Source organism: Lampetra fluviatilis, chromosome 31, assembly GCF_964198595.1.
Source record: "Lampetra fluviatilis chromosome 31, kcLamFluv1.1, whole genome shotgun sequence".
NCBI classification, from domain to species: domain Eukaryota; kingdom Metazoa; phylum Chordata; class Hyperoartia; order Petromyzontiformes; family Petromyzontidae; genus Lampetra; species Lampetra fluviatilis.
In genome coordinates, this window is record NC_136305.1 from 10,448,404 (window position 1) to 10,461,636 (window position 13,233).

Consider the following 13,233-nt stretch of genomic DNA (forward strand, 5'->3'; position numbering starts at 1 on the left):
TGGAGCCCCCACCAGGGCATTCCGGAGGGCGCGAAAAGCAGCCTCCTCCTCCGGCCCCCAATGAAACCTGACTCCCTTGGACGTCAAGGCATGCAATGGTTTCGCGATCGTAGCGAAGTCAGCCACAAACAGTCGGTAGTACGACGCGTACCCAATGAAACTCCTGACCTCTCTCACCGAGGTGGGAATCGGCCAGGAGCTGACGCATTCCGTTTTGGCAGGATCAGTGGATATCCCCGAGCGCCGAACAATGTGACCCAAATACCGCACCGATTCGCGGAGCAAATGGCACTTCTGCGGTTTAAATTTCAAATTGGCAGCCCACATTTTGAGAAAAACAGCACGCAACCTCTGGAGGTGTTCCTCGAAGGATTTGCTAAAGACGATGACATCGTCCAAGTAAATTAAACACGAACCCCATTGCAAGCCTGCCAAGACCAGTTCCATTAACCGCTGAAAAGTTGCCGGCGCAGAATGTAAGCCCATCGGCAAGCGGTTAAATTGGAAGAGACCTTGCGGTGTACGAAAAGCGGTCTTAGGTTTGGATTCGTCATCCAGAGGAAGCTGCCAGAACCCAGAAAGTAAATCCAGGGTGGAAAAGAATCGCGCCCCCGCCAAGGCATCGAGCGACTCATCCATTCGAGGAAGCGGGTACGCATCTGCGACAGAAATTTTGTTCAATCGCCGAAAGTCGACACAAAACCGCAGTGAGCCGTCGTGTTTTTTCACCAAAACGATCGGCGCGCCCCACGGGCTGTTGGAAGGGGAAATGATATCGGCGGCTAGCATGTCATCAACGGCCGATTTGACATGATCCTTTTCGGCGGGACTCAGCCGAAAGGGATTTTGGCGGATTGGCGCGCTGTCACCCGTGTCAATATGGTGTCGCAGCAATTTAGTACAACCAATATCAAATTTGTGTTGACTAAAAACGTCGGCAAATTCTTTCAGGAGAACTCGCAGCTGCGCACGCTGCGAGTCGGACAGGTCCACTGATCCCGCGCAAAGTGCATCCAGCCATCCGTCATCAGAGTCCGAATGCGGTCGTGACGGAGGATCGGTGGTTACCTGACCCACGAGTGGTTCCTCATAGGGTGCCGGCGTTGCGTGTGCAAGCACGGTCCCTTGAGGAACCACGGCCGTTCGCGATCCTACATTAAGGACTGCAATGAAGGGGTCCCCATCCCCTTTCACCATGGTCTGAGCCGCTAGTAAATCGGGGCCATTGACCCCGGCCCAAGATGGTCCCAACAAGACCCCCCGATCCGCAACCCCCTCCGCAAACGGCCGACGCAACCTAAGAGGGACGAGCATCTGAGCCCCCGGGGGTACGCGCACAGTTTTTGCCACGAGCGCCTGCACGGTCACAAATGCCCGACGCTCCGTGGCGGGGGAAGACAAAAACATTACGCGTCGACCCGACGGGAGCTCGATGCACCCCTGGTCGATCAAGATACGAATGGGCATTTTGGCCAAGAAATCCGTCCCCAACAGGCACGGAACCGCCAGTGAGGAGGAAACCAAAACAGGGCCGGATAATTTAATGTCTCCAATGCATATTTTGGCGCGGATTTGGCCAATGATGCCTAGCGAGCCCCCGTTAGCAGCATAGCATGGCACGTCAACGGGGAGCAAGGGACGACTTTGAACGGGAAGAATGTTATAAATCAAATCAGATATAATGGTCGCCGACGCTCCTGTGTCAATTAAAATGTCGGATGTGTGCATGGGCCAAACGTGTGAGGTGCCACGACTCGCCGTATTTCTCTGCTGGAGCTTGGGTGGAGACGGTGCGGCGTCCTGACGAGGTGTCGCCCCGCGCTGACGGGGAGCCCGGCATCCTGAAGCAACGTGGCCTTGAAGGCCACAGTTGTAGCAGCGTGTGAGCGCCCCAGATGGCCTGGGCTGCTCCTGGCAGCTCGGTCCATTCCGAGCCTGTGGTGCCGCCGATCTCCATTCCCCCCGCCGCTCCACCCCGCAGACCTCCTCCGATGGGAGGGTGGTGGCCGCCATGGCATGGCCGGCCACCCCCTTGGCGGCCTTGCGACGCAGGGACCGCAAGCCCCCGTGGATGTGGCGCGCGACCAGCAAGGACGACATCTCTGCGTCGTCTTGAGCCAAGACGGCGACGTCCAGCTCATCCGCGAGTAGCAGCAGCTTTTCAGCCACCATAGCGTCCACTCCCTCCTCGTCCATCAGCGGGAAAGCTGCCTTCGCCAGGGCCAGGAGAGCCGTCCGGAAGGCCAGGGGCGATTCCTTGGCGCCCCGATGACGATTGTGGAACAGCTGCCTGCAGTCAGAAGGCGGGCCATAGACAGCTGACAGCAGCTGCAGCGCCAAGTGCAGCGTGGCGCGCTTTTCTTTAGGCGCCGAGGTGAGAGTAGCCAGGGCGTCATTGTCCAGCATCGCCGGCAGCGCGCGTAGTGCTTCGGCGTCCGTCCAGTTCGCCATCTCCTGATGGGCGATGAACCGCCTTTTGAAGCCGCCCCAGTCTCCGTCCGCGCCCACGAATTCTTTGAGAGGCGGCAGTCGCTGCTGTAACGCGACGTCCGTGGCTGCGGATCACGCTCCGTCGTTCCCAGCAGACGTTACAGTGTGGGCGGGCTGCGAGCATGGCATCGCCGGTCCCTCCGTTGTTGACGCGCTGGCCGGTGTTGATGATGTCACGGCTTGTGCTTGGCCCTCAGCAGTCACCTGACGCGGGCCGGCCCCACCCTCTGCTCGCACTGTAGTGATGGCGGGAAATTTAACCGCGAGCCGCGTCGGGGTGGCGGGAATTGTCGCCGCGCGTCGGCTGCCGTCGTCGTCCCGCGCAGCCCCTCCAGCCCCCAGCCGCGTGATCTCCTCCAACGCGGCGGCCGCAGCGTACAGCAGCTCCGCCAGACAGGAGTGAGCCAGCCGAAGTCCCTCGGCCGACGCATCCCCCCCTTCCTGTCGTAGCAGCGCGGGTGTACTCGGCCCCGGCTGCTCCGAGCCGACCTCGGCCATCTCTGGTGGCGATTCGGCCGCGGTGTCCTCCATCTCCGACTCCCTGGTACGTGTCGTCCCTCGTGTGTCCATCGTTGAACGTTTACTTCTGACCCCAGATGTAGTAAGTATTCAGGAGGCTTTGACGACGGGGTCGGAGGCACACTTATTTATTAACACCAACTTGTGCACAGTAACAGGTACACACAGTACTTAAGGGGGTATCGTCCCCTTCACTCGGCTAACAGGGAGACACAACATCTAACCCCGCTAACCTAAGCCCAAGTCCTCCACTACGGAGCTAGGGGAGGCTACCTATCCCAGCCCTGGTCAAGCTGGGATCCCGGCACCCTGAGTCTCCAGACCGGCTCTTATAAGAACGTCAGTCTGGGCTCTCGGGGCCACGCCACCGGCTTGCCCTGGTCGGCCCTGACAAGGACAGCGAGCCAGGGGAGCTCCGGGGCCTATTCTAGCTGGTCTTCAGTCTTCGCTGGTTTAAGCTGATACTCGACCTCGAGCCCTCCGGCTCACCACCTTTTATGGTACTCGGCCCCCGGGAGGGGCCCGTGGGGGATGCAGGTGCGGACGTCGGTGTGAGCACCTCCTCTGTGTACGGCCCTAACCACGCCCCTTGTGTTTGTTAGCCATCCGCGCCCATACACAATTACACCTCTACACAGGTATTGTGGTCAATGCAAACATGACTCCTTGTAAAAAAGGTGTCAGTTTTGTTGCCAGATAAAAGGGTAAAAAAACAATTATCATCTTTCCTCAATGGTCGAGTCGTCCAGAAAGAACGGCTGCCTCCCCCTCCCCCCTCACCACCGCTTGGTTCACCGGGTGCAGAATTGGACGCCCCTGCGGATGTTCCAGGAGTCGGACCACTTCTTCCGATCCCTGGGGATGATCCCGATGCCCCCGGAGTTCTGGAATAAGTCGATGCTGGAGAAGCCCGCGGACGGGCGCAAGGTGGTGTGCCACGCCTCCGCCTGGAACTTCCACAACCGCAAGGACTTCAGGTGAGCTGACACAGCCCTGTGCTCGCTGTCATGTCCTCTTCATCCCATGTGACATCCCCTGTGACATCTCCTTTGACATTCCGTCACTTCCCGTGACATCCCTTGTGACATCCCCTGTGACATCTCCTGTGACATTTCATCATTTTTTAGTCACATCCCCTGTGGCGTTCCCTGTGACATCCCCTGTGACATCTCCTGTGACATTCCGACCGTGGCTCTTGATTGCTCTGGGTGACGGAGGGGATTGGAGGAGAGCGGTGGGCCAGGCACCACAGGGACACGGATAACAACAAGTGTGAATCAGGCTCTCAAATCGCGCTTGTTGGTCACCTGCGTGAACGGCCCACGCGGGGGCACGCGACACGCCCGCCACACCCGCGCGTCCTGGCCTGGCGCGCAGGATCAAGCAGTGCACGGTGCAGACGATGGACGACCTGGTGACGGCGCACCACGAGATGGGCCACGTGCAGTACTTCCTGCAGTACAAGGAGCAGCCCGTGCCGTTCCGCGACGGCGCCAACCCGGGCTTCCACGAGGCCATCGGCGACGTCATGGCGCTGTCCGTGGCCACGCCGCGTCACCTTCAGAAGATCGGGCTGCTGGAGCAGGCCGAAGAGAGTTACGGTGAGCGTCAAAGGCCGTCCGTCCGTCCCTCCGCAACCCTTTTGTCAATCCACTGGTGGATGAAGGTCTGCCCTCGCCGCGAGGTGTTGTGGGGGGTCACTTGACCGTACTTCGCCACACCGGTCACTGCGGGTTGGTTTAAGGCCCGGGGGCATAGACGGATAGCTTATAAGTACAGTACAACAGTGGATTTTGCTGCACGACCCCTGCTGGCCGCATAGCCACGCCGATGACAACTGGGCGTGCGATCATGGTCGCTCATCCAAGCGCTGCTCACGATCGACTCTGTTGAGCCTTGGAGATTCGAGGAGAGTGGGGCGCCACGGTGACGAGATGTTAACTGCCTTGACTTGTATACAGGAGATCGTGAGTTCGATCCCGACCCTGACGCCTGCTGTTTGCATGTTCTCCTCGTGGTCTCGTGGATTTTTCTCCGGGCCCTCCTGTTTTTTCCTCGCACATTTAGAATCGACAGCACGCTTTTCGAGTATTTGGCTGCTATAAATATTCACCGCGATTGGTCACTTCGTCGAGTTGTCATTTGTGATAGCCAGGTCGCTTCTGAATAAAAGACATATATTTTTAGGTCAGTAATAAGGAACCATGTGTGCATGAACCACAACACTTGTGGTCAAAATGCAAACAAAAAACACTCTGGTAATATTGTCCTTGAAACTGATTGGTCCACACCAGAGACGGCTTTCTTTTGAGCCTCGTCTCAATTGGTGCTAGACCAGAGGACGCCAAAAGGCATACAGTTCAGAGCGGGCGCTGGGCGCTCACGGAGCGCGACTCGCGTGACCCCCGTGGCTCGCGGCGATCGACGCGGTGGAGGCCGCTTTTTAAACCGCCATTGCGCTGTGCGCGCGAGCAGAGAGCGACATCAACTTCCTGATGAGCATGGCCCTGGACAAGGTGGCCTTCCTGCCGTTCGGATTCCTCATCGACCAGTGGCGCTGGAAGGTGTTCGACGGACGCGTCTCGCCCGAGCAGTACAACCAGGCGTGGTGGGAGCACAGGTGGGGGGGGGGGTGGGGGTAGGCCACGTGCCAGCGCGGGATAGGAGCGCGACGCCGCGTCCCCCAGTCTCGGCTGTCGAGCTGCCGAGGAGCCGATGAGCCGTGCGGCTGTGACGTCGCCGCGCGGGGCAAGATGTGTTCGTGGCGTTCGCGTATTTTCATAAATGCACGAGCACACGTTGGCACTGCAGCCAGACTGAGGCTTCCTCGGGATCGTTCCAGTACGGCATCGATGCCTCTTTGATATAATCGAGCCGTACTACAGCACGAATGGGACTCTTAGAGTTCAGTGCAAATGCCCGACGGATCAAAGAGGCAGTTTCAATGGCGGAATATCTGTACTGAAGCCTGCAGTTCACTTGCAGTAGATCAGCGATCCTTCCATGACGGTGGTGGTGCGGGCAATGTGGTGGCGAGGGCGCCAAGGGCGGCAAGGGTGACTTCGTGGTTTGTGCCGACAGACTGAAGCTGCAGGGCGTGTGTCCACCTGTCCCCCGCACGGAAGCCGACTTTGACCCTGGGGCCAAGTTCCACGTGCCATCTTGCGTGCCCTACATCAGGTCACCTTCACATCCACTCACACACACGGGCACACACCTGGTCCGCAAGCGGGCTTCATGGAGCGCGAGAAGTAGGGCTAACACACGGATGGTCAGGCCAGTAAAATGCTACTCACATAATTCGGTGCTATTCCAAGTGAGATTTTATACAGTTAAGTGCGTCCGTGTTATCAATACCGCGCTGTGGTGGTATGGGACCATGCGTGTGGCTGTAAAGTCCATCAAGGCGTTAATAAGTGTGAACCCGAGGTAGCAAGATGGTTCGGGGGCCCATAATGGCCGTATCAGAGCACTGGGCTGAGACTGCTGAGATCTTCAGTGCGAGCCAGCCACCCATGCCTGGACCGAGTTCCCAGTGAGTTGAATTAATGTTCTCGGTCCAGTTACCAATGATTGCACCAAAACACAAAATTATCATATTAGATTAAACATGTTTAGTTTGATTGACATGGGATGAGCAATCTTGTGGTGGCATTTAAACATTGTGCCTCGAGTGAGGACATGAGGTCGCTTAAATTACTTCCTGAGTAGTTCTGGGATGCACTGCTCGCTGCGAGACGTCCCAATAGATTTTTTTAGTCTTCCTGACCCTGAAGCCGATAGCAAAAAAAAAACACGAGTGGGAGCGCCGCCCAGGGAGCGAGCGAGTGAGCGAGTGAGCTTCCTGAGAGAGTGTCCCGAGTGAGCGAGCGTCCCGAGCGTTGCGAGCATCCCGAGCGAGTGAGCGAGTGAGAAATTGTTCCGAACGAGTGCCCTGAGCAACGTCCCGAGCGAGCGAGTTAGCGAGTGAGCTTCCTGAGAGAGCGTCCCGAGCGAGCGTTGCGAGCATCCCGAGCGAGTGAGAAATTGTTCAGGGGAACAACGTCCCGAGTGAGCGAGCGAGCGTCCTGAACGAGTGCCCTGAGCCATGTCCCGAGTGAGCGAGCGAGCGTCCGGAGCCAGTGAGCTAGCGGCGTCCCGAGCGAGTGTCCCGATCGAGCGCGTCGCTCTGCCGTGGCTGCAGGTACTTCGTGAGCTACATCCTCCAGTTCCAGATCCACGAGGCGCTGTGCCTCCGCGCGGGGCACACGGGGCCGCTGCACACGTGCGACATCTACGGCTCCACGGAGGCGGGCAGCCTGCTAGCGTGCGTCGTCATTGTCATCATCATCCCTCACGCCCCACACACACCGCACGCTTCACATTGCTCTGTCCCGGTCGCCTTGTCTGTTCCCCTCTGCAGTTCACACCGACCTCAAGTGTGAAATAAACCGAGCCCTGTCTCACAGCCCAGTTGGGTGCCACGGTGGCGAGATGTTAACTACCTCGCCTGGTACACAGGAAGTCGTGGGTTTGATCCCAACCCTGACGCCTGTATATTTGGAGTTTGCATGTTCGTCCCGTGGTCGCGTGGGTTTTTCTCTGGGTATTTGGCTGCTATAAAGGTCCACACGATAAGCCACGTTGTTGAGCTATCATTTGTGGCCAGGTCGCTTCTGAAAAATAGCTACATAGCTCAGTGGTGGGCCTTACCTGGTAAAATAAATAGTTTAGTTTAGTTTCAAGGACACCCAGCCCCGTCTCACAGGCCAGTTACTCATATTGAACATTGCCACCCGTCTCCAGGGGCACATGGGCCAGCATGGTGAAGTTCAAATGTGATTTGTAACTTTCATCCTTACCCGTGTATCGATAGTTTCAAAATTAACGTGCAATTTTATTGAGGGACTCTGCGTTGTCTTGGCGTGGTCTGGAACTGTTTTTGCTATTGCTGCCTTGCCCAAGCTTAGGAATTGGTGTAGTATGCAATGTGTACTGATATACTTTATCTGTTTTATTTATTTAGAGTGATTTGCTTACATTTCCTATACTTTGCACTCCCATCGTTGTTTGTATTCTTTGTTTGTTGTAACTTTTTAGCCTGTCCCTACTGGACCGTCTGTGACAAGTTAGCTTCATAGCTCGTCGGATTTCTCAAAGGATAAACAAAGATTCCGATTGTGATGGCCAAACAACCTCTTTGACCGACACAACGTGGAGAGGGAGAGAGAGGAGATAGGCCCTCGTTCAAAAGTGGATCGAGAGGGCTGCGAATTAAAGTTCACACCAACGAACTGTTCGCCGTTGTTGATGAACGGGGAGGGTTTTGTCAACGCCGAGTGTGTGGTACACCTCTGGATTAGCACGGTTGGCTACGTACGGTGCGAAAGAAGTTCAACATACATAAATACATAGACTCACACAGAGACCCATAGCCTCACACAGATATCCATAGACTCACACAGAGACCCATAGAGTCACACAGAGACCCATAGACTCACACAGAGACCCATAGACTCACACAGAGATCCATAGTTTGTTGTCCTTCCCCCGCACCTCCGATTCGCACCGTTGGCTACGTACGGTGCGAAAGAAGTTCAACGTACGTGCGTGTGTACGTAAACGACGCCCCATTCCTCCCGGCGAGTCCACGGTCAACGCTGCTCAGCTTAGATCTTCCCACAGAAACAATGGACGGCGCTTGACCGCATCCGCACGAGCAACGAGATACACGAGTGGAAAACAAAAGCCTCTCTTCCTGTGTGCATTCTGTGGCCACAAACACCGGCGCCGTGGAAAATGTAACCTCACACAGAGGCCCCAAAAACAATGTGAAAGGCGGCGCATCAACAACAAAGCAATTTAAAGAGCCAAATCACGTGGAATTGCATCTCCAACTGTTGCTCACCACCGGGGCGTGCTAAATCACCATCGCCGAATTCCTAAGGCGTGAGAACAATTCGGGCCAAGTTGTAAATTCAGAGATAGTTTTGGGGTTATGATTTTTCATCATCACAATTGCGCGTGCGTGCGTCTCCCCCACGTGCAGCGAGGCGATGCGGCTGGGCGCGAGCCGCCCCTGGCAGGACGCCCTGGAGGTGCTCACGGGGAACCGCTCCATGTCCGCGGCCGCCCTCCTGCGCTACTTCGAGCCGCTGCTGCTGTGGCTGCGTCGCCACAACGGGGAGCACGGGGACGTCGTGGGCTGGCCGAGCTACGACTGGCGCCCGTGTGAGTGGTCGCGACAACCCCGCTGCCCCCCCCCCCCCCCCACCAGGTCCACCAGTCTCCTCGTCGCAGCGATTCTGTCGGCGGTTTCGCCAAGCCCCGACGCGCTTTGCTCGAGCAGCCGTTCTCTATCGGGCGAACGCGGACCCCTGGGGGGGGGGGGGGGTACCAACGTGGCAATGTCCCCCCAGGAGGGTACGGGAGGAGATTTATAAATGTGTGAAATTGTGTCGTGCAGGGAGAGTCATTGGTGAATAATTATGTATGAATTTGGCAATGTAAAATAACTGCGATGAAATTTAAATCCATATGGTAACCTAGAACGATATAAAAGACCTTTCTAAACCCACTGACAGTAAACAATGCGGGTTTCCAATCGAAACCAGTGAGCACAACCTAATTATGTCATATCATGGGACCTTTTTGCCAGTTTCAAAGTATGAAAAATAATAATAATATATTACTACCTACATGACTTTACCGAAAGAATCAAAGAGTATGGATTCCTGCAGGCACGAAAGCTTCAAATCAAGATATAAAAAAAATAAGAATAGGTTTTACCTTTTCTGGCAATAAAACAGGCTTTTAAGATGTTCAAACACCAAATAAATACCTTTTGCAAATAGCTTTTGGCCCTTTAAAGGACTGATTCGTGACGTTATTCACGTGCAATACGGCTCTTGATATATAGAGTTTTTTTTTTACACCGAATTCGGAAAAAATATTATATTCTTGTTATGATGATAAATAAGAAAAGGGTTTACTTTTTCTGGCAATGAAGCAGTAGTTAAGATGTTAAAATACCACACAGATACCTTTTGCAAGGAATCAAGTCTGCATTAACCACACGTACTTGTGGTGAACATGCAGACAAACATGCTCTGATAATAAATGCATTGTCTTTGAACTGATTGGCCTACACCAGAGAGGGCCTCGTCTCACCAGTGTTAGCCTTTTGTAGCCTCACTACCAGTGTCAGACCAGAGAACAACGCCAAAATGTGAACACTTCAAAGACAATGCCACACGCATCAGAGCATTTATCGCTCTGGGGTTAGCAGCATAATTACGTCACGCATCACAGAGCGTCCGCTGCATGTTTTGCATTCGCTTGCAGTTACGAGCTAGTTTGGATACCTCACAAAACGGAGAATTGGTGAAAATATTGGCGTTCATTATTCATACATTTATTTCTCAGAGCCATGCGAGGTCAGGCAAGGAGGGTGGTGCTCGGGTGAAACAAACGTCAACAAGGTGGGAGGGGGCAGTAGCCAAGTAAAAGGTTGAGAACGACCGCGCTGGAGGACGGCAACGGGGGGCCGGGCACGGAGGCTCACGCGGCGCCGTCGTTGCGTTTCAGACGGCGGCTACGGCGCGGCGCCCGTCTCCACCTTCCTGGGGATGGAGGTGAGCGAGCGAGCGGCCGCGGCGGCGCAGTGGCTGCTGCTGCTGCTGCTCGCGGCAGCGGCGGTGCTCGTCGCCGCCGCCAGCGCCGTCGCCGTCCGCCGCTGGAAGAATCGCGCGCCGGCCTCCCGGCCAGAGAACGCTTCGTGACGTCGCCGAGACGACGCCGCCGCCCTTCGGATACGGCAGCGCCGGTCACCACCACCGCCGCCGCCGGTCACCACCACCACCGCCTCCGACACGCGGCTTGGGAGATCGGCGTCGCGCATGGCGCTCGTTTCGCGTCATCGCACCCCGCCCACCCGCCCGACCTCACGCACCAGGGAGGCAAACGCCATGGCCCCTCGTGGTTTTTGCACGCTACTCAGTGGAATTAAAAGCGTCCGCTGAAAGGAAGTTTTGGGGGGGGGGGGGTTTCTGACGAGGCGCGTCCACAAGACCGTCGCTCGGACGCGTCAGCCGAGTGGTCTCTTGGAAGCGGCCCGTGACCGCGATGAGCGGAAGCTCCTCTGGACTACGTTGAACTTCATACGCACCATACGTAGCCAACCGTGCTAACCGGGAGGGCGCTCCACCAAGGCGGGCTCGCTCCCTCCGGGCTGACGAGGGACGCCGAGTGACTTGGCGGCGTTCTCACCGGCGTCTGCGTCGTCGTTGGCAGCGTCGTCGCCTCTTTAGAGAGGGCCCCCCCCCCCTCGGGAGGAGCGTGAAGCCGACTGTTTCAACGTTTTCCGAACGCACGATCGATCGTCGCTAATCATTGCCGCCGACTTTCTTAAATCGCTAAACGTGCTTAACTAAATAATAATTTTCCAACTCATCGCGTAACTTTTGCTGCCGCTGCAGTGATTTAAGGAGATATGTAATTTATTTATACAGAATTAATATTTCTTGAACAGGTGACACAATACAGTTCAGTAGTGGTGGATGCACCTGTAATTACCGTGTAAATTCACTCTTGTCCCCGACTGTAAATTGATTCCCATGATGAATCTGCATGGCGGCCTCCAATCGATGCCATACCAGGCCGCAGGCTTACGATGCGATCAGCACGTGGAACTGGCCACCATGCACATACACGATGCATGCAGTGCACAATTGCTCCCCCACCTTCACGTATTCCATCAGGCCATTTGGCATCAGCAGGGCCGTATTATCCAATAGGCGCAGTAGGGCCTATGAAAACTAAAGGGCCTACGTAAAAAAACACATTTGACCATGTTTTATTTTGTATTATAAAAAAAATGTAACCCAAGATATCTTCTCGAATAAATATATTTATAGAGCAAGGATAGGCACGCAGCGCGCTCCCATCGAATTACGGCAACAGACTAAATAATGAACGCATCAGCAGTAACGATGTCTGTCCAGCGGCAAGACGAAATCTGCGTGAAACAAGCGAGTAACCAGCGGCTGTTGTTCTGATATGGGGGGGGGGGGGGTGTTTACACAGGAACTTCCTGATATAGTGTTGAGTTTGGTCACGTGATCAGGAAGTAAGGAGTTAAGGGTCTCGAAGCCACGAGGCAAGGCAGGGGTGTCAGCCATTACAAAGAGTACAACATTGAGGCACAATTAGCATCACAGTGAAGACAGGTGCATCTGTTCATTATGGGACTTTAAGAAACATTGTAGGTTCGTTTATGTTCTTATAATACTGGGGATGCTGCTATGTTAGGTAGGATTGCCTTTATAATGCTGTGAAATTGTTTTGATAAATATGAGGCCTAGTTAACAACAAAACCTGCCACTTGCATTATTGTGAATGTTATTTGTAGTTGGATAAGCTGAGCCAGACTTGTACCCATGTAACTTTAATGCGTTCTTGAGAGCAAGGATGAAGAAGTATTTCATCCACAGTCTTTGTTAAGTGCAGCACTGAACATTTGGGCTGCAGTATGGTGATTATACAAAGTGACATTATTTAACACAGTAGCTTATTCTCTTGTTGTATAGGTATTCAGTGCTAATGAAGGTGCCTGGTCCATCCAGGACCTATTATTGAGATTCATGTTATCTAAGACAATGTTATGATGCTGCAGTATTCATTCATTGTGGAGTGTACTAATTCACAGACACTCGTAAGAGGTACTCTCTTTTCTTCCGGCCTTCACAGCCTTTAGGGGATAACCACCCACCGGGTCGGGACAGCCAACATGCTGCCAGACCCCCAGCTTGAAGGGGGTGAAGATCACGACGGCATGAGGAGTTCCACTCCAGATCGCAGCAGCCCCGACTGTGAGTCGGAGCTCGCCTTACATCCCGCCCAGCGTGGCCAGGATCCGCCCTCGGCCCGCACCTCTCTGGATCCCCCAGATTGCTCCGTGCCTTGCCCGCAGGTGCAACTGGTAGAACGGGCTGTTACCCCTAATTCTATTGTCTACCAATCTCCCAGTGGCACGCGCTCCAGTGACTCATTCCACGCCACTACAATTGTATTGATATTGCAAGTATTAACAGATGCTGTATTTTGTGCTGTGTTTTCCCATCAGGTTTACCTCGTTCTATTCATTAAATACGTTGGAATCGGATGTTCACCCTGGCTCTGAAGGTTTATTGAATGCGAGGTTAACTACTCGGATAGTGGTGTAATGCAGCGCATAGCGAGGCCGAG

General features: G+C 54.8%; 1 protein-coding gene across 1 annotated transcript in view; it reads left to right on the forward strand.

Annotated features, from left to right (window-relative positions):
* LOC144943394 (angiotensin-converting enzyme-like) overlaps nucleotides 1–12,971 on the forward strand; it is a 42,847-nt gene extending 29,876 nt beyond the window's left edge. Inside the window, exons 19-26 of the mRNA XM_078870754.1 lie at nucleotides 3,814–3,986; nucleotides 4,387–4,610; nucleotides 5,485–5,629; nucleotides 6,091–6,189; nucleotides 7,193–7,315; nucleotides 9,038–9,219; nucleotides 10,576–10,651; nucleotides 12,959–12,971. Of these exons, the coding sequence (XP_078726880.1) occupies nucleotides 3,814–3,986; nucleotides 4,387–4,610; nucleotides 5,485–5,629; nucleotides 6,091–6,189; nucleotides 7,193–7,315; nucleotides 9,038–9,219; nucleotides 10,576–10,651; nucleotides 12,959–12,971 (1,035 nt within the window). The remainder of the gene's footprint in view (nucleotides 1–3,813; nucleotides 3,987–4,386; nucleotides 4,611–5,484; nucleotides 5,630–6,090; nucleotides 6,190–7,192; nucleotides 7,316–9,037; nucleotides 9,220–10,575; nucleotides 10,652–12,958) is intronic.
* The last annotated feature ends 262 nt before the right edge of the window (nucleotides 12,972–13,233 follow it).